Raw genomic sequence first — 22,396 nt, 5'->3', positions numbered from 1 at the left:
TTTTGTTTTTTGACAACATTGTGCCTTGTGGACAATCTTGCCCACAACACTAAAGTTCTGAGGAACTTTACATTCTCCAAAAGCAGTCTAACAATCTGAGGTTGTTACCTGTGACACAACTGCATGGCTTCTGCTGCCGCTGTTCCTTCATCCAGCAAAGAGGCATTAGCCACATCCATCCTGGTGAGATCACACACCATTGTCTGGTAGTTCAACAAGCTCTCCAGCCTGCCCTGGGAGACTTCTGGCTGATAAGGGGTATATTGAGTCACCCTATTAAAAGCAACACATTTTCCCCATTAAACTTTTCCCCATGAAAAGAATACTATAGTACCATACAGATAGTCCTTGGCTTATGACCATAACTGACTTCAAAATGTCCATTGTGAAGCAAGGCAGTTGTTGGGTGAGTTTTGCCCCATATTACAACCTTTCTTGCCACTGTTGTTAAGTGACATTTGGGTACTAATTGGAGTACTAATTCAGCATCTTTATTGTTATTGAGATTGTAGTGATTTCATGTTAAAACATATTAAATTAAAAAAAACATTGAAAACATTGTAGAGAAGCACTGTGCATAAAACATAGTAGGTAATACAGTTGCATGTAGTACTGTATCTGTTAGGAACATTGTAAACCTTACATGAGATTGTACATTAGCTGTGGAGGACCAGGGATGGACACTGCTCCTTTAAGATATTCTTCACAGGAAGTATATGCATGCCCTAAAATGAATCAAATCATGTTCCCCATTGAACCTGCACCGTCCTAGTTAAGATGGACTTAAGCTAACTATCCGAGATCTGAGGGTAAAAATCAACTCTCCTAATGACACCTCAATTTAAATATGTGGAACTATGTCTTAACAATTTTCCCATGAAATATTATTGCACAGACCACTATTATTTATTGCAGAACTGACAAAAATTGTGTGGTGTAAGTAAATTAAACAAAGCACATGAAAAATAAACACTACATAAGCAATAATTACTGGGTTTTTAGGGTAAACTGGGTTTTTAGGGTTAAGTCTAGACTGGCTTCTCGAGTCCCACAAGAAGCCAAGCATATTTTCAATTCTCTGCCCATTCATTTATGTTCATGTCACATCACTTACTAAATTAGCTCAGTTTCTAGGGCAACACAGTCTGAAGTCATTCAGAAACCCAGGCACAACTAGGTTGTTCAGTCTAACACAGCCCCATAACATTATGCCACTAACAATTGATTGTAGGTTATTGAGCCAAGCTATTTTTGTTTGTAGAATAAGCTTTCCCTGTGCTTTTCATTGTATATAAATAAATTAATTAATTAATAAAAACAGCTCGGAATAACTTAAACAACACGTATAACCTTGTGTTTTTTTTAACAACACAACTGTAATAATGTGGTATTATGAGAGGAAATCTATCCTCATTAAGAAAAACAACATCACAAACAGCCAATGGCTGTCCTTTGTTACTTTTCTTCTAAGTATAATTATTTCACGCTGCTGAGCTCCATGTGAATTTTATTGACCAGCAACCAAAACAGAACACCTTCCAGAACAGGGGTGTCAAACTTAAGGCCCAGGGGCTGGATCAGGTCCACGGGGTGCTTAGATAGGGCCCATGGGCCTGCCCTGGAAACAGCAAAGGACCGGCCCACGGTGCTTCTGTCAACAAACACCTTTAAAAACAAAAGCTGAATGAACTTGTTTTGAAAATTGTAATGGCATCTGACCTCAGGGCCAATCGTAATGAAAATTAGAAATGCTTTGTAGATCCTAATTTTTGGAGTAATCCCAATTTGAGAAACAATTACTAGAATAAAGCTAATAACAGAGAACAGAATGCCCCTACAAATAGGATATCTGATGTAACTCTTCTGTATATCTTCTCAAAACAAAATACGCTTATTTTGCTTAACACCATGTCCTTTACGGTCAGGTCTGCAATTGAAGATTGCAATAAAGGAATCAATCATCAAAAGCTGATTAAAATCTCTAACCGGCTTAGAGTTGTATTAGTGCCTCCCTCTCCCTATTATGCTTGGCAAAAAGAAGGAGGCTTGTGTGGAAGAGTTGCGCCTTTGTTTGTCTGAAATTGTCCATGAGTTTCTGAGCCTGGGCAGAGGCTCCTTTGTCACTTAATTGTAGTGTACAGGAACTTCCACACCGTCGATGTTTTTATATACCGAACTCTCTTAGCACCTTCTCCCAAGAAGCTCAATATTGCCACGGCCGCTGCCAGCTGACTAACTGGAGCATGCAAACACTGACATTCCAGTCTGCCCAACGGCTCCCCTTCTCCACAGGCCTTGCTGCTTTTGTTTTGTGGCAAGAAAAAAAATGTGGCCGAGGGGCATTCCCACAAGGGGAATGGCGCCTTGTCTTCAAGAAGGAGGGAGACAGACAGGAGGTGGGGCGAGCCGACTCAGTATCTACGATGGCTGCTTTTGAGGGGCTGGAAGGAATTACGGAACATACCACAACAGGCTCTCTTCCCAGGCAGAGGAGAGGTAGGCCACAGGCAGATCGCCCTTCTGGTCTGGGAAACAAACCATACACAGGTCGTTCTCGAGTTACAACTAGAATTGAGCTCCAAATTTATGTTGCTAAGTGAGATGGTTATTAAGTGAGTTTTGCCCCATTTTACAACACTGCTGGCCACAGTTGTTAAGTGAATCACTGCAGTTGACACGATTGTTAAGTGAATCTGGCTTTCCCATTGTCTTTGCTTGTCAGAAGGTGCATCTGGATTTTGATCCCATGACCGCGGGGATAGTGCAATGGTTGTAAGTGTGAAAAATGGTCACAAATCGCTTTTTTCAGTGCCATTGTAACTTCGAATGGTCACTAAATGAACGGTTGTAAGTCAAGGACTACTTGTCCTCTAAACTTCATTGCAGTTTTAGTGATGTGCAGCCCTCACACTAGACTCCATAAGAAGCGGTACAACAAGCATTTTCATGTCTCGGTATTTGTAATTTTTATACTCTACGCTTATCAAGAAAAGATCTTTATGTGCTGTGGGAACTTCCAACACTGCCATGCACACATAAATACGCTGGGGGATAACAGCAAGATTCTTATACCACGTATAATTTTTATATAAATGAATCAATGTATTAAAAGGATTACTTATGTAACTTCTGGTTTTGCATAAAAGCTAGGAAAATAGCAAACATAAAGATAGTTGTTTTTTTTAAAATAGTTGTCTTTTCTCTCACGACCTCTTCTGAACCAGCGTAAATAGAACTGTGGTATTCAAACGTTCTCTAGCATGTTGACATAGACAATGCAATCTCTCTCCCTCCCCGCCTCTCTCTGTATTTAATAATAAAAATGGTACATTACCATCCAGCGTTCTCCAACAAATTCCTTGCAATGGCTGGAGGGACGGAGCAGTTGTAATAACCCATGCCAATATAAGATCTCCAGATTTTATTCTTGCTGGCAATACTGTGTAAAGTTTCAAGAATTTCATTTTCGCCTAGAAAGAGATGGGTAGAAAATATCGTGTGAAGATTTTAACAAAAGTTAAACATGTCAAGCCTTTTGCACCAGTTAGCCTATTTCAATGAGAATATACATGAAAGTGGTCAGCAACATGAGTTGACTCCCTGTTACTTCATTTCAACTGTCTGCTTATTTTGCCCGTTTCTCATATTGAAATTTATAGAAATGGGTGATCGTTCACAATTATTATAACTTACACAGAACTTTTCAGTTACATTTCTTCTTTATGAGGAGTAATGTAACCAAATGGTTTTCAAGAGCTTTTTGAGGTCAAAAGTGTACTTAAAATATTTAACTACATTTTTAAAGGAGCTATATTTATTTCATCTGCATTCTCACATAAATCGCATAGTTTCCTTGCACCAATAAAAAGCAAACCAACTATTTTATCTCACTTGAGATGTTTAAGCAAGTTCTTTCATTTCACACTGCTTCTTTATGTCTATTTGACATAAATCACGTCTGTGTAACGCCCTTTCCTCCTATTTTCCCTCACAGCAAGAATCCTGGGTGGCACATTAGGGTAAGAGTACAAAGTCACCTCGTAAACTGTGCTGGTTGAACTAGAATTTAACTACCCCCAATAACACAGCTTGTTATGTCAAAAACTTAACAGGTCTTTCAGCACGTCCCCCACATTTACAAAAACTGTGATTTGGAGAAAAATGCTTTATTGATTTAATTTTACTTAATTGTTAAACTGATTTTATTTCCTTGATTTCATGTGGGGCAGTCATTAAGGAATAGATGAAACACAATAAAAGTAAAATTTTAGGATGCTATACATGTAGTCTCAAGCTTCTGAATCAATAAATCAATAAATTAAATGTATACTCATCCATAGGTAACCTTAACACATAGCCCCATTCACTATGGATTCTATCATGAAATCTTTCTTTGTGTGGATTTGGACATCTTGTGAGCTGAAAGCAAATCAATCACATTACAACAGCATCATGCTGAACCAGTGTGGAGTCCGTGGGCTAACTTTTGTTAAACTACACAGAAAAGGTTATTAAAAATGTAATGCGCTGCTATCAGTCTGAGGACAACTCCATATATTTTGTTGGGGAGCTTAGATTTCCCATGGATTCTGCCCTTGAAAATATACAGAGAAAAAAATCAGTCACCTGTGAAAAGCATATTGGTAGCCTTTCCAATGAAGATCAAATATCTTTGAAGCCTAATCCCTAATAAAAAGTTTCAGTTGCCATAATTCCAGTAATATCCTTGTGCTGCTTAAAGTAAAAGAAATATAAAATTATACAGATCTACACTGAATGCACTGAAGAAATCCCCCAGCACGTGGTTGAATATCACTAGGCTTAGCAGTCATGAACAGCTGCAAGTTATCTTGAAACAAATGATAATTTTAAAAAAAACTATATGGTGACAGGGTACAATTGCAGAATTAATACCCCAAATACAAATTCTGGAAGCGCTTGCAAGTTAATCAGTGTCTATTCTACCAAAGATTGTGAACATCAATATCAAATCTTTTTTCTACCTTTATAGTAAATGATAAAAAAAAAATCTTGGATGATAAAACTGCTGTACAGAAATAAAAGAAGATATGTTGGATAATACTGCTTCTCCTGAAAGAATTACAGGAACTGTTAATTTACAACTATTAATAAATAATAGCTGAAATGAAACTATAGTTCTCAGGATTCTAATTGTTAGAGTATCTGAATAAGAACTTGGCAAATTTCATCAGACTGCAATGGCAAAATAGGTTTGTGGGGGGGAAAGCAGTGAATACATAGGTTATACACAGAACACATCTGTTGGTGGTGTAAATCTGCAGATCCAGCAAATTTTAAGTTGGGGTTTCTAGCAATTTGGCTTTAAGTGGTTCCATATAACTTTTCATTGTAGCAGCAGTTAGTTTCTTCTGCACAATAGCAACATGCATTATCTGATCTGGTCACTCTGCCAATAGATAGAAGGTCCTAACTATTTTTTATTAATTATTGGAAACCTTCCAGATGATTTGCTATTAGTTTGGCTGTTGTTGCTTTGTCTTTTCCAAAGCAGCCAAGCATCTGGACTATTTTTACTATGGTTTCAAATACATCAAAGATGGGTTGCAATTAACAGACTGAATCCTTACATGGAGCCAACATTCTAGGATGAAAGGGGACAGGAGTTGCTTTTGACTTTGCACAAAGCCCTCCTATGGATATTCCCCCATCCCTGCTCTTGATCAGTTTTTGATATATTTTAATGTCAGATTCATCTCTGGTCTTTTCCAAACAGAAGTGCTAAACTATGGTTGCCTTTGATTTAGAACCAGTTCACTTCAGTTGTATCCGACATAGAATTCAAATGCTCATGCCTTCCCTCTTTCTTCTTGACCCTCATTTAAATTACTTACAAAACAGGCATGGCTTGCTGTTTAAATGTTCATGTTCAAATACATGTTTGCCACACTGTCCATAGCTCTTTTGCTACATCTTCTATTTTTGATATGATGAACTGGTCATTTATAAACCATTTTACCATTGAGTTAAGCTGCTTATTCTTTTGTCTCCATTCTTGGCTATTTGTTGGGATTTATGACTAATGGCTTCAAAGTGATCATCTTTGGAGCAGACCATCTTGATCAATCTAAGTTATTTGCTGTGATAATTTGTATTTCTTTCTAAGCTGGTTGCCATTTTCCTCTATGAGCCTTTCTAAGACATCATTCTTTTTCTCCTTGAACCAGGTCATCGACCATAACAGCAGCATCTCTGAGCCCTTAATGCCTACTTATGCCTGCATACTGTTAGGAGAATTAAAGGAACTGTCCTGTACAAACATGACTTGAATTCAGCAAAAAAACAAAAAAGACCCATGCCACAATACTTAGATTTATATAAACAGCATAAATGAGAAGATCTGATGAGATATGAAGCTTGATATGAATCATCGCTAGTAATGGCATGATCTTTATTTTAACCCTTAAAACTATTTCTGGCCATCATTATTCCCAGGGTATCTGCAGTGTCTGTGAAAAGTTAAGATGGTGGCTGTGATGTTATGATCAAAGTTCCTCATGTTTTTTTCAAATGTTGTCACACTTGTGCAACCAACATGAAAAACCACCAGGATTTTGATTTCCCTGTCATAATGCCATCTGCTGTCATCTTGATATTTTTCATCACATCCTGTGGATATCCCAGACTATTCCAATACACGTTTAGAGGTAAGTAGGAGTGCTTATGTTGCCCAAATGGTACAATTTATGCATAAGAAACTTGTAGTAGTCAATGATGGAAACAAATAGGTTAATATAACTCTGAGAAAATGGGAAACCCTATACTCATTTAATTTAAAGACAGGCCCTTCCTTTGTATACAGTCCAAAGGGAATCCTATCAAACTGTGATGGGGGATGTGGAAGGAACAGGTTAGCCCTGGGAAAAAATAAATAAACTAATAGAAACATTCCAGACTTTAAATTCTTGGAAGTGAGATCTTCCTCATACAGGCAGTAAATAATCTAGGTGGTCATTTTACCAAGCATGTCAGGATTTATTTTTCTTGAATGGCAGGATCCATCTAGCTTATCAATAACCTGCCACCAACACAAATTTCAAGGATTAAACTACATTACTACAAGAAGAAATCCAGATAGTTCAAAGACTGCACCTGTTTTGTGACAGATGTGGCAGATAACTTTTTTTAAAAAGTGAGCAAAACATTGATTTAAATATGATAATGGAGGCCAAATTTCAGAAAAACGTCTTTCCAAAGCATGACACAGACAGGAATAGCTGCGTGGAGATGTGAAATAGGCTATATAATGGGAACTATGTAAATAATGGAGTTTGGTATATTGATCAAAGTATAAGCCCCCACCAATGCATCATTAAATCTATTATGGAAGATGATTTGTATGTTGATACGCTTGCATTTGGAATCTTTATCGTAAGTGTTTTTCTTGTGGTAGTCAGTTTGGGCTCTCCTGTAGCTTTTTGAACTACTGGACTCACATTAATAATACATTAATTCCATACCAATATTACAACACAGCTATTGCCTAATGATTTATATCTTAAGATAACAATTATGCAACTAATCAGTTCCTTCTACTTTTGAGCTAATAAGTTAATATAATTTTGTACCTCCAGAGTTTTGTGCTTTAGGACTCATCAACTTTAGTCATCTCAGCCAATAGCAGATGACTGGTCATTTGGGGTCAAAAAGCATACCATCTTATATACCCAATTAACATTCTTTTTTTTTTTTGGCAGGGAGGGTTATTATATTTTAACTTTTTGTTTCAAAAGAAAGAGGTTCATTGAATCCTGAGGTACAATGATGTAGTAAGATCAGTTCCAGATAATGTTTGGATTGAGCTTGAACTCCAGATGAGTATTAAACAATGTTTTAAAGAAACAATTTTTGCCAGAAAAAAGGTAGCCTAGACTAAAGTACAAAACATTTACAATCCTTTTGTAAGCAGTATTTATCATATCATAGAACAGATATTGGCCTTCGATTATACATCAACCTGGAGGAAGCTGTAAACAATATACTGAACCGAGAACTTGAAATCCAAGAAGGCAGTAAACACTTTTAAGAAGGCTTTGGCAATAAGCCACTTGACTCAGCCCACTTCTCCTAATTTTCTAGGGAAGCAGTTATGATGAAACATACTACAGCAAGTCACCTTTGTTGGAACTAGTTAGCTAATCATTCAGGAACTTCAGCTGGCGATTCCTTTTGCTAAATACATGCCTGTTCTGACCTTGCTTATTTTTCCTAGCAGAAGGAATTGCATAACAGGATGATAGGCAATAATCTTAGTGTCCAAGAACAAAGTTCATTGATCTTTTGGCACCATTATATCAGAATTAGAAGTCAGAGGGAGAAAAAAATGAATACTGCACATTCAGTCCAATATTAACTTTTAGGTTCAGAAACAAGGTGTTAGTTTTCCCTGGAAAGATGCCCTCTTTCTCGTAAGAGCTTAGGTAGTTTTAAACACACTATAATTACCATTCATTGCAAACTTTGCCTTTGCAAAGTTTAAGCCTGGAAGCCCCGGAAACCCGAGCAACTTCCCAGCAACTTTCGGCTTCCTTTTAACTCACGGGCGTTCGCGCCTGGCCCCAAGCCACGCGGCGGAGGGGAAGCCCGGAGCGCCGCCAGGTCGCCTCCTCCAAGCAGCCTGCCCACCCGCCGGGCTTCCCCTCCACCACACAGCTCGGGGCCAGGCACGAGCGCCCGCGAGGAAAAAGGAAGTCGCAAGTTTCTGGGAAGTTGCTCGGGCTTCCAGGCTTAAACTTTGCATAGGCAAAGTTTGCAGGCGGGAGCGTCTTCCTGCCGAGGAGTGGGAAGGGTTCCGCCCAGTGGGCGGGCGGGCTGCTTGGAGGAGGCGACCCAGCAGCGCTCTGGGTTTCCCCTCCGCCATGTGGCTTGGGGCCAGGTGCGAGCGCCCACGAGGAAAAAGAAAGCCGCAAGTTGCTGGGAAGTTGCTCGGGTGCTGGGAGCAGGCTTTTAAAGTGCCGCCCGAGCAGGACCGCCGAGCCAGGAAACGGGGCACCAAGGCAGGGCAAGGCTCCACCAGCAGCGGCCTAGCTTTAGGTGGTTCCAAGTAGCCCGCTCCAAGCAGCCCGCCCACCCACTGGGTGGAACCCTTCCTGCTCCTTGGCGAGAAGACGCTCCTGCCTGCAAACTTTGCCTTTGCACAGTTTAAGCCTGGAAGCCCCGGGAAAAAAAGGGAGATCGGCGGGAACTCACCTTCGGAGAGGTCGCACTCGAAGGTGATTTCGAACTCCCAGCCGAGGCCTTTGCAAAGTTCTTTTCTTTCCTACCCCGAGAGTGCTCCGCACTGTTTTGCAGCTTTGGGGGCCACACGGCGCAGGGCAATACGCCACGCCCAGCGATTTTTTTTCAGGGGCGGGCCGGATTGGACAGACCAATGGGCCAGATGTGGCCCGCGGGCCGTAGTTTGCCCACCCCTGCATTAAGGACTACTTGTTGAGTACGGTTTGCCAGCCAGTTGTAAGTCCATGGTGGTGCTATCTATACCACTTTTTTCTAGCTTACTAAGAAGTAGGTTGTGGTCTACTTTGTTGAACGCCTTGCTGAAATCTAAATATATTATGTCCACAGTATTTTGCTGGTCTACTAATTTAGTCACTGTGTTGAAGAATGAAATAAGATTAGTGGTTAAAGGCACTGGGTTAGACACCAGGAGAGTCTGCATTTTAGTCTTGCCTTAAGCACAAAAAAAGCTAGGTGACTGGGTAATTTTTCTTTCTTAGCGATAAGAAATGGGCAATGGCAAACCAGTTTTGAAAAATCTCGCCAAAAAAACCTGCAGAGACTCAATGAATCAAGATAGACTCAAAGGTACATGTGTGCTCTCTCTCACACACATACACAAATAAGCATTAGCCCACAGAGGTTAAATTACTGGTTGGTCCATTCCATTTATATTAAGTCTTATCAAATAATAAGGCAATAAAAAACAAGCTGGGAACAAAATAATGCTGAGAAACAGAAGGCAAAAATTCTCCTTGGGACATATTGAGATAGAGTTCACCTTCTAAAACTATATATTTGAGATATAGAAACAGGAAAAGCACATCTTGAACAGAATAAAAAAAGTAAACAGAAAAACTGAAAAGTGAAAAGATTTTCACAACTTAAAACATTTTAACAAGAAATTAGTGCTTTGCATTTATAGTCTGGAATATGCAGCCTTTAGAACTCTTTAATTATTAAATAAATCAAAGAATTTGCAAAGCAACTTAGGTATCAGCACCGAAGAAAAATAACTTAAGACATTCTGGTGATATCTCAGCTAGTGCTACAAGACTGTTGGACAGAAATAGGTGACAGGACAAGACCTGCTAAATGGATTGTGTGAATACTCTGCCCATAATACAAAATCTCTCAATTTTAGGGCACCTGGGACAATACAATTGATAGCAGAGGACTTGTAATTTGTGAACCAAAACTCCTGGCGTGCACAATCTTGCTCACTCAAGAATTATCATTCTTTTTGGTTTACCATATTTTAATGTTTTGCTTCAAAAGAAAAAAAAAGTTTCTGTGAATCTGAGTTGCAGCAGTATAATAATGATTTAGCACAACCAGTTCAAGTGAAGTTTTAAGATATCTTTGTTAGTGTTATTTATCATATCATAGAACAGACATTGGCCTTTATGCCTCGACTTGGAGAAAACTGTAAACAATGTACTGAATCCAAAGGAGTGTAAATACTTATTATGAAATACTTGGCAATTAGCCACCTGACTCAGCCCATTTGTTCCTGCAGTGAAGACAAAATGTACTATATAGTAAACCCACTATTCTGGAAATAGTTAAGTATTTATTCAGCAACTTCAGCTAGGAATTTCATTTGGATTAATAAACGCCTGTTTTGACCTTGATTATTATGAGCCGAAGGAATTGCATAACGTGATTACAGGCAATGATCTTAACTTTGCTCATTGATCTTTGGCACTGCTCTATCAGAACTGAAAATGAGAGAGAAAAGGGAATAAGGATAGTCCTCAGCTTATGACCACAATTGAGCCCAAAATTTATGTTGATAAGCAAGATAGTTGTTAAATGAATTTGGCCCCATTTTTCTTGCCATAGCTGTTAAATGATTCGCTGCAGTAGTTAATTTAGTAACATAGTTGTTAAGTGAACTTGGCTTCCAAATTGACTTTGCTTGTCAGAAGTTCACAAAATATGATCACATGGCACTGGGAAATTGCAACCGTCATAAATATGAGCCAGTTGTCAAATGTCCAAATTTTGATCATGTGACCTGAGGATGCTGCAATGGTCGTAAGTGTGAAAAACAGGCATGATTCACCTTTTCAGAGCTGTAGCTTTGAGTAGTCATTAATTGAATGGTTGTAAGTTGAGGACTACCTGTTCTGCATTTTCAGGCTAATGATAATTTTTAGGCATCTTCAGAAACAAGGTGTTACTTTTACCAGGAGAAATGTCTGCATTTTCCAAGACCCTACATAGTTTTAAAAGCACATTAGCATTGCCAGTCAGTTTCTAAATATAATAACCAAGCATTAGCAGGCAATAACTTTTCTTTAAAAAGATAAAATTGTTAAACGTTTACATTTTTTTTTAACCATATCTCTCATATACGCTGGAGATATTTCATAACAATTCATAGAAAAAAAACCACCTATTGTAAAGGTAGTCTTTGGCTTACATCCATCTGTTCAGTGACCATTGAATTTTCAATTGTATTGAACGAAGGGTATTTACAATGAGTCTTCCGAGTTCTGACCATCACAATATCCCTGACATAATGTGATTGTGATTTCTGGCATTCCTTGGTGGCTTCCCATAAGCAAAGTAAATGGGGAAGTTAGCAGGATGTTGGAAGTCACGGTCATGTGAAGTCCTCATTTAATAGCCTGCATGTGTCAGGCATGAACAATCAGATCCACACATGAAAACTTTAATTAGCCATTTTATTGTTCAAACCTGGAAATCTTCTCAGAGTGGCAGTTTGCACCTAGATTTGACTAGGTTCAACAACGTGTGTGTGTGGGGTGTGTGTGTGTGGGTGTGTTGGTGTGTGTGTGTGTGAGAGAGAGAGAAAGATTTTGCCATCTCATGCCAACATAAAGGTTCCAGGCTAATTTCCTATTTGACTCCTCCCACTGGCTTAGTCAGTCTCTTTCCAACCACATTGTCCTCACTTAATGACAGCAACAGGGATTGCCGTAACTTAAAGTCACTAAGTAGCATGGTCATTGTGCATTATTATCAATTGTTTAGCAATAGCAGTTCTGTCCCCAACTGTTGTGGGTAACAAAGGACTCCCTGTAATTAACTAAATTATAATTTCACATTCTGGCTACTACCATGCAGCTCGGATGAATAAAGTATTATAGACATGAAACCCACCATTCAGCTTCCATGAAAACAAGTCATATGACCACAGTCCAGCCCAATTACTCAGCAAGCAGGGTTCCTATGTAACTTTCAAGGAAAACTGGAATCTGCTAACAAGTTTTGCCGAAGATACAGAAGCATTCAACAGAAGTTAATGTTCTGAATACACAACTCTTGGCTTTACAGACATAATAGAACATAAGTCCATCAATATTCTAGAATTTTTCTAAATATGATGAAAATATATACTAGTTTTTTTCAACCATTCAATTTCATTTTTTTTCCAATTTAGTTTACTGACAGACCAGTGCTAGCAAAGTGTTCTGTGGATATATTTTAGTAGATGATAAAATAAAGCTTAAGACAAAGTTAAAATGCAATTATAAAACAACCTAACATCTATAAGGGAGGTCAGCCTACATTATAATGTAACATTAAATTTACATTAAATATGATAATATGTAAAATTACCACAAAGTGATAATATCTAAAATTTAAATGAATTATGGTTATTTAGAATGCTCTGTGAAAGATTGAGCCACTGTGGCGCAGTGGTTAGAGTGCAGTACTGCAGGCTACTTCTGCTGCCTGCTGGCTCCCTGCAATTTGGCAGTTCAAATCTCACCAAGCTCAAGGTTGACTCAGCCTTCCATCCTTTCGAGGTGGGTAAAAAGAGGAGCCACATTGTTGGGGGCAATGTGCTGACTCTGTAAACCGCTTAGAGAGGGTTGTGAAGCAGCTTATAAATCAAAGTGCTGTTGCTATTGGCCCATCAGGGTCTAATGGATCTTTTGTGATGCTGCACAAAACCCTAGCTGCGCATACTATCATAAAAAGTAGTTCATCTATGAGCAGCCTCTGGTGAGCCTAGGCTGAATTTGGGTGATCAGGATATCTCCTAATCAGAGGTAGAAATTGAAACTGAAACCATTCTACAATACATTATTCTCATCAGTCTGACTCAGGGATACCTAGAAGTATGTTCAGTAACATAACCCACAAGATGGATGTACTTAAAAATTCAGTATTCTTTATTACTTGGCATTATTTAAATGCCAAAGTAACTCCCATCCTAGGAAAAGTGCCATACAAACAAGCAATGTGGTTGGACAATAGTGTTGATTCTATTTCTTCATCAAAAAGGGTTGCCTACCAAAACTCCCAATTTCTCTTTCATATCATAGGATCCCTGATGAGACCATCACCTGTTACAGAAGTAGTTAATTCATAGAACTGACCAGTTGACCCAGATGGAATACGTGAACTCTGAAAATTGCAAATAAATGAAGCAAGAAATGGCTAATCTTCCCTAACAGATAATCTCACCATCAGCTTCATTGATTTTATTTAATGCCAAAGAAACTACATTATGTTTGGTCTTACTAATTTGATATAGACTAATTAAACCTTAGCCTGCAGAGGCTAAATGGTCCTCTCTATCTATATTAGGCATTACAGAAGACTCATGCCTGAGATGAAATAATGCTGAAGCATAGAGACAAAAAAAGTCCCTTTAGGGTAATATTGAGATACAGTGGATTTAAATAACTCCTGATTGTGTATTTCAGTTAAGGAAGAAGGAAATGTAAACAGAATGGCCAGAACTGAAACTAAAAAGTGTGAGATTTTCACAACTTAAAATATATTTTTTAAAAAGAAGTGGTGGTTGTGCTTCATTTACACTCTGGAAATGCACACATTTAAATACTCAGCATATTGTGTGTGTGTGTGTGTGTGTGTGTGTGTGTGTGTATAAATACTGATAGAAGATCATATTTGTAATTCAGAGTTGAACTATGAGGTCCTTGATCTACAGCACTGATGATGTTACCTAGTTGGGTAATGAAACGTCTACAAGAAAACAACCAAGCTCAGAAAGCACCAAGGAAATTGCAAAATAGTGTAGATATCAATAGCTTAACAAGGTTAACTTAGCAGGTACTAATGGTATCTCCGGGAATCAAAGATTGTTGGCTAATAATATGGAAGTCTAGCTTAGGACTGAAAGAAATTTGGCTTTAAAGATGGTTTAGAAATATTATAAATATATAGAATACATTTAATCTTCTTGATGGCCACACCCATGTTATATCAAGCCATACATTACTTACCACGAACCATTATGTTGCTCCTTGACTTCTTTAGCTAGTAGCAGAAGCAAGGCAAACTATATTATTTCCTCACTTTTTTTTTTGAACTAACAAAAAATCTGGGAATTCCTACTTGCTCCACTGCTTATTAGAAATGGATCTTCCCCAATAGCTTCAATATTATATAGTTTGGCTGAGACATATGATTCCTATGCTACTGTATCTGATCAGCATAAATCCATTTGATCACTAACTGGCAACAACATTTAAGCTTATTTTTATTACTATTTGTATCTCTTTGCTACCATCTAGTAAATGTTTGGATTTCTGCAACCTTGATATGGAGACCTAACATTGCAGGTATTTTATCTGGGTTAATTCAATTATGTTTCTCTTGAAAGTCATTTAGCTACATTCCTTTAAATATTAATACTCTGATGTTCCTGATTTTGAAGATTCCAAATATACTTTCAGACAAAGATCACTAATTATTCAGTCACAAAAAGAAAGATAGCTTACTAAGAAAATTAAAAGCTACGTTGACATAAAGACGCAAATAAAATAGGAAGTACAGTAATTTTTCATCACATATGGATTCTTTGCTTTGTGCTTCCCTTTTTTTGATTGTATCACCTCTCTGGCTCTTTTATTCTGGCTGCAGCTTCTGTTCTGTGATGTCATCAAAAGGAACCAGATTGAACTAGCTAGGAACTTGACAAAAGCTGCAAGGCCAAAAGTTTATCCTCAAATTGCTGATGAGCCACATCAAAAGTAGAGCAAGAGGCTGAAAATCCCTCATATGTTATGTACCAAAATATCAGCAAAAATAAACATCCAGCAAGTTATGCATGAAATACAGTAATCTTCTGGGTATCTAAAAGCCGTAATACAATTATACTTACTGTCTACAACTTCTATTTATCTGTCTATGCCGTAGGTACCAGGAAGAAATCTTTGTTAACAGAGCATTTTCACATTATGCATAGGGTGCTCTTTATAAATAAGAATTAATATTGTTTTCCAACTTTTTCCCTTCCTCTCCCCATAGAAATTATTTTATGTATAAATTAATTCTATTCCAATCAAAAGTACTCGAACTGTTTTGAAAAAGTGCTCTGTGCTTAGTGAAGGAAGATGTTCCGAAAAAATAATTTAAATTATATTTTTGGAATTGTTTGTGGACAACCAAAAGATAGATTCCCTCACACTCAACTTAATGGATCCAGAAAAACATTATAATTTCCCCTCTAACTTTATAAAATATAGAAAGGGTTTGCAACATCCTTTTTCTCATTTCCCAGACTAAACTTCCGTTTTCTGATTTCCTGGCTATGTTCTTATCCAAGTATGAATTGAATAGGATATATCTAGCTTTTGTGGTTAAATGTTACTAGCATATCACATTTGTAATAACACCAGAAATAGATACACCAGAACATGTAATTTGGATTAAGGTAGTCAAATCCAAACTCCTAACACAGGCAGTGTCTTTGCAGCTAAACAACGTATATTTAAAATACATTCTACCTGGCAATCCTGAATGCATATAACAGTGAACCTATACCTAGAGCCCAGAAGTTATTCAAATAACAGTACTGTACAAGGAAGATTAATACATTTCAGAAATATACTTCTGAAATACTTAACCTACACATAGCTACATTATAGTTCTTTGGTAGTTTCTTTTAAATCTGTTTTAAAAGCTTTCATATTTTACTTTGAAAAACCTCTTCCTCTGCCTTCCTAAATAAAATTTTCTGTAACAATAGGTTAGAAGCAATAAATATTTCCATGATACTGTATTTAGATATAATTACAAGAACATTGAAGACTAGCATAGTGCCTTTGTATATTTTTTATTGGAAGATCTGAAATGACAATCAAATCTTGCTATGAATATAAAACTGCATCTAGTATGGATGAGAAAAATGTAATTTTCCTATAAAGTTGAGTGGTTAATTACTGTAGAGTACACACAAGGGGAAAAAGAGGAGATTTTAATTTGGGTTTTTACAGCACCCATGTGGTTGCTAAGAGTCAACCCCAATTTGATGGCACATAACCATAATAACAATTGTGTGAAAAGGACACTTACATATATGGTCATCCATCTTCAGAGGCCGTTGCAAGCGGATATTAGCAGGAATTGTTCTATTGATCAGCTCATCAATCGTCTAAAAATACAAGGGAGACATCAAAGCATCATAAGAATCACCAGCAAGTTTAGACCTCCACTTCTAGTAAGATCCATAGTCAAAGAGGCTAAAAGTGAGGCATGGTAAATGGAATTTCTCAAGAGGTTTGAGAAATGTTCATTAAGCCTCTCACTAACAAAAAGAGATTTTTGTGAAATTCCACTCACATTCTTCCTCCCTTTCGAATGGAGATCAGTTGATGTGACATGGTAGAAAACGATGTATGTGGGATGATGTGACTCAGAGGGAGAGGGATGCAAAGACAAAGCAAATCGGGTGCTGCTCCAGGGGGAAATGTTAGAGAAACTAGGGGGGCGGGGGAGGGAAGGAAGAAAGACAGAAAGCGTACGCGAGAACGAGAGAGACAGACGGAAGGAAAGAAAGAAAGAAAAGAAAGAAAGAAAGAAGGAAGGAAAGAAAGAAAGAAAGAAAGAAAGAAAGAAAAGAAAGAAAGAAAGAAGGAAGGAAAGAAAGAAAGAAAGAGCGAGTACAAGTGGAGCTTCCTCACCGACAGACCGACGGTCTGCAGCATCTCTTGCTTCTCTTTGTCCCCTGGACCGATGTGCCGCTCGGAAAAGTCATCGTGCTTGCCCAGGAGTTTCTCGATGTGCCTGGAAGAGGTGGCGGCGGCGGCGGCGGCGGCTCTCGCTCCGGGGTTGCTACTGCTTCTTCTCACACAAGCCAGTCTTAGCTGCTCCCTGCGTCCCCATCGGCCTGGCGGCTTCTTGCCTCCCCAGGCGCTGCTGCCATGGTGCCCGTGAAGACTGGCCCCCCGACCCACCAGCCTCCCCCACCACTGGACGCAAGACTGCATGATGCCTTGAAGAAGACGATGGCCCCCCAATTCGCCCCGGGGAAAGTTAGTTTGCGCCTCGAAGACTCTTTCCTCCGAGGCGCCCCCTCCGACCCTTTTATAGCCCCCAAGCCGATCGTCAGCCGAAGGGAGGGCCTTTTGGCCCCGCCCTGCCTCAGATCTCCCCGCCGAAGCCACCTGCCGAGAAGCTGCCCCCTCGCCAGCCAATGCGCGCTCCTCCCAAGGCTGGATTGGACAGGACAGGACAGAACAAACGACGCGAAACTGGCCGTCGGCCACTTCCTCGCAGTCAGGCGTTATCCTCGTTGTTTCCCCTGGGTGAAAAGAGAGGTGACGACGCGGAGCATTGAAATGATTTTCTTTTTCTTTTTTCCTCCTTTCCCCTTCCCCCCTTCCCCCCTCCCCCATTTTTTCCTCCTACCCTAATTTTTCTTTTAATGTTTTCCACACACACACAAGGATCGCACTTGTTGCTGAAGAAATGCTCCTTAGTAACTCATTGTGCCAAAGGCAAATCTCCATAGCTGGTATAAGGATAACCCAACAATGAGTTTTGGAAGGTTTGTTCAGATGTCTCCACAAGTCTCTCTTGGCCACCAGCCACAGTTCTGCCACTGGAAAGACTGCGATGCTTGTCTTGATCTTCCAACTCAGTAAGCTGAAAGTAACAGCACAATTAATGTTATGAATCATAGGAGTTGGTTGGGTTCCTCATAACCCTCATATCCCTACTCAGTTTCTATCCTCTGTTTATGACTTCCTCCTACTGTGTCTGTTTTCCCTTTGGGGAAAACATTTATGTGTACATCATCTATTGATACAACAACAACAACAACAAGAAAAGAGATGCAATGAATATTTCACAGAAAAGGGAAGAAGAAAATCACACGGTGTTAAATAACTTCCTGCCTCTTCTACTATTGCACAGATTTTGTGCTGCAATAGCTCCAAAATCTGTAGTATTCCCAGTCAGAAGCAAGGCAAGTCCGTGAAATTCACCAAGGGAATGCAAAGGAACCAGTAGTTTTATCTGCAGGATTACGAGACCTCTTGAGGACATTCTACCAGGCCCATTAGCACATCCATCATAGCCTTTGCTATGGCCAGATGCAAGGTGGTGCATCCCTCTTGGTCGCAGTGGAGCATGGCAACATCTGCTGCTCTGCCTTGGGGATACAACGAAGTCAGCTTCCCATGTTATTGCACTGCTGATGGCACCATGTTTGTTATCCGGACCTCTCTGCTGAGCTTGCAAGCCTGAATCTGCCCCTTTTGATCTTTCAGATGCTGCTTTGGTTGGTCAGTTGTTCTGCATTTGCTGTTCTCTGTGTAGGGGTACACCAGTAATGGGTTTTTGCTTTATATGTTGGTTGAGATTCCAGGTACAAGATATAGGGACCATTGCAACGTTTGGACAGGTGTAAGGCATGATCATTGACTCTGCACTCCCTGGTCCACAGCGTGCAGATATTGAATGACTGCTAGGCCTGAGGACAGCAAAGCAATCAATACTTAGATCTCATTCACCCAGATTCCTTCTTACGGCCTCCAAAAAAGTTGCAGTATGTTTCTACATCATCCTTCCAAGACAAAAGAGGCATCACTCATACATCAAAAGTAAGTGGAGTTCCTCATTCATTGACTGGAGCATAACTGAGAATTCCTGAGAGGAATTATGGTAGACTGTGAAGCAATGGAAACTTTATACAAGAGCTCGGAGAGGAAACACACAACAGGGTTGCCACAAGGGAGCAGATCCAGGTCCCTTGCCGCATCAGCAGGGATGCAGTGCAGTTGATGCAGAACTTGCTGCAATGTACCAGCCCCAGTGCTTCAGGGACACTAGGGACTTGTCACATCTGTGTGATCCAATGTGAAGGGATGGTAAAACATATAACGGATGTACCTGAGTGTGCCTTGCAAGTATTTGCTGCCTCTGGGACTTAGGAAGCCTCTGCAGTAAGTATTCTGTTGCCAAGAACCACAAGCAGACCTAAGATGGAAAGCAGGACCCAGGCCTGAAGCCAAAAAAGCCAGGAACAATAAGTGCCCCTTGCTAAAGAAAATGCAAATGGGAGTTCTTTGGTTTAGTGGTTCTCTCCATTATTAGATGCTTGTTCATCACCATTGCTAGAATAGCCAACCCTGGTCAATAAAGCTCAGAACAAGCTCAGAGCCCCATGTACAGATCTTCCTATTTGGGGCACCATGGATAAATTCCACATACCTGCATGTAGGCCATCCATTAATGCCAGGCCATCGGCATCCTCCTGGCACCATTCTTGTCATGGATAAACTCCATTTGCTTCTATTGGTTTATCTTTGGTACTTGTATGGTTAATGTGCGCACAAAATGGAGAGGGCTGGCTTGCCATGCCTTGGTTTTTTAAAAATTCTCCCTTGCAGATGCCGCTGTGCCAAATAGTTAAGAGTACATGTGTGTAAGCAGATTAGGTCCTCCCGCTGTTCTACTCCTCTGCAAGACATTTCATGTTTGTTTGGGTACGCTGTGCTAGAAAGCAAAAGAAAAAACAAATTCATTGATGTGCAGCCAAATCAGACAAATGGCTGCCAGGAAGGAATAGTTTTGTCTACAGGATGTGCAAAAGCACGCCTATGATAAAAAACAGAATGTTTCTGTTTATCTATCAAATTTATATAGCTAACCCATGTCATGCATGTGATTGAGCCTAATATATAACAGAGCTAAAATATGCAGTTAATAAATATTAATATAACATAATAATAATTATTATTAAAACATTAAAAAACTAAAGAAGAAAGAATTAGGCAAAGACATTAATAAAAATATAGCCACCTTAATAACTCACTATAGAACAATTCATAATTCACCAATGCAGTGGGTTTATTTTATGGATTCTCCAAAAGGACCACGAATGTACACAATATCCACCAAATAAGAACTTACCCTACTAGGTCTATGGACATCATGTCAATGTAATGATGATTCGCAGGGAACACTGTAGCAAAAGCGATTTTGTGATTGCCATTTCTGCAAAATTCAAGAAGTCACGCCGCTCCTACATCTAACTGCCATTAAGTTAATGATTTAAGAAGTCATTCGCTTGGTGCCAGGCCTACATGAGGCAGCATGCAGCCACTTGTAGGAATGAGATAGAGAAAGCATTCAGGCCATTGAAGCATGATGATAAAAAGTATGTGTGTTGTCGTCATCATCATCATCACCACCACCATCCTCCTCCTCTTCCTCCTCCTCCTCACAATCTTCATCATGATATATGGCCTGGTCAGTTCATTAGTGAGCTCCTTGTCCCTTCAACTAAGTGATCCATTGTTTTTTCACATTATTATGATTATGATTCATCACACAGTCAGCCAGATGTTCAGACTGGATTTGAGATGTTTATTCACTGACTGCATACTTCGCAACAATCTGGGAGAGTCAGATGTTGATGTTTGATGGTGTCAAAGGTATTGTCAAAGGATATAAGCTGTTCTGAGTCAATCTCTGTATATTTGCGATGGATAAACCTCTTTCCTTCCATTAGTTCTACAGCTGCTGGCCATGGTTGCTCATGGTTGTCTTGAGTCCTGCAGCCCATTTTCACTAGATGCCCAGGAACTCCAACATCTAGCATGGTCCTTATTGACCTGGGGTGATGACCAAGCTGGTATGTGTTTCTGTAAATTATGTCTCAACATTTTTTTTTTTATGAGAGGAACACTGTTCGTCTGACTCCTCTGGTCAGATTTGTTTACTATGGTTAAGCTCTCATCTTCCTCAGAACACACAAGCCCATCAAACCATGTCAAGGCAGTACCTCACTTTGTTATTGGTTTGATGCTGCACAACATTTGCAAAAGCAAGTACATATCATGCTGCCTACTGACACAGGACACAGGGCTGTGGTTGTTCACCCAGAGGGAGACACAGTGATCTCATAACCAGCACTAAGTAGTTGAGGGCTGAGTTGGTACTTTAGCAGACCTAATTTGGTCATGCAAATGCAGTCATATTATGCAGAAATCTGCAGAGCAGTAATTCATATATATATATATATATATATATATACGAGTTACATGAAATAAAAATAGCAGCTGTTTAATCTATATTGTTATAGATTAATTATTATACAGGCAGCAGAAATGGAAGTTTGATCGCTTAGGAGATAATTATGCAGTTATATTGTATCAATCTCTAGTTAGTTTAGAATCAGGAAACATTTTCACATATGTCATGTAGAGTATATTGGGAACATGCAGTGTCAAAGTACAGAGAGAAGCTGCTCATAAAATATAAAATATGATCCCATAATAATATAACTTTGCCATTCAGCAACATTTTGAAATCACTGCTCAATCACCTTTCTTGTCTATAAATACCTACTGCCACCCCAAATTCACTACCCCAATTTTTAATTTGGGCCAAAAAGGTAGTGCTTTAAAGCAGAGGTCCCCAAACTTGGAAACTTTAAGACTTGTGGATTTTGACTTCCAGAATTCTCCAGCCAGCTATATTTGAAGTCCACAGGTCTTAAAGTTGCCAAGTTTGGGGACCTCTGCTTTAAAGAAACAGGCAGAAGTAAAGTAGGAAATAGTCCTGCAGTAGATTAATTCAGGCTGAGAATATTCATAAAGTATCATAAACTTTAGCTGGTAAGAATTGAGGCTGTGTGGACAGCTACAGTACATGCGCCCCTTAATTGGCATATGCTATACCTCTGTGTTGTGGGCCGTGTTGGCTGCTCTTTGCTTCTGAGTACAATTCAAGGTGCTGATATGAGCTATAAAGCCCTTCATGGACTGAATTATCTGAAAGATAACCTCTCTCCAATTACATCTAGGTTTAGCAGGAGGGGCATGCTCCAGCTCTGGTCAGTGGCTTCCACCCTATAGACATAATTTCTTGGAGGTCAGAATGGTCCCAAACCTGTTGGCTT

At 39.3% G+C, this 22,396-nt stretch overlaps 1 protein-coding gene across 1 annotated transcript in view; it reads right to left on the bottom strand.

Annotated features, from left to right (window-relative positions):
* The window catches only part of GLDC (glycine decarboxylase), a 37,543-nt gene extending 19,870 nt beyond the window's left edge, over positions 1 to 17,673 (bottom strand). Inside the window, exons 1-4 of the mRNA XM_026703725.2 lie at positions 17,169 to 17,673; positions 16,561 to 16,639; positions 3,335 to 3,470; positions 109 to 273 (exon numbers count right to left, since the gene is read on the bottom strand). Coding sequence (XP_026559510.2) covers positions 109 to 273; positions 3,335 to 3,470; positions 16,561 to 16,639; positions 17,169 to 17,474 — 686 coding nt within the window. The 5' untranslated portion in view covers positions 17,475 to 17,673. The remainder of the gene's footprint in view (positions 1 to 108; positions 274 to 3,334; positions 3,471 to 16,560; positions 16,640 to 17,168) is intronic.
* Positions 17,674 to 22,396: the final 4,723 nt, after the last annotated feature.

The sequence above is a fragment of the Pseudonaja textilis genome, chromosome 2 (genome assembly GCF_049901715.1).
Source record: "Pseudonaja textilis isolate UNSWEBS1 chromosome 2, rPseTex1.2, whole genome shotgun sequence".
Taxonomy (NCBI): Eukaryota; Metazoa; Chordata; class Lepidosauria; order Squamata; family Elapidae; genus Pseudonaja; species Pseudonaja textilis.
This window is presented reverse-complemented; position numbering and strand designations above follow the sequence as displayed.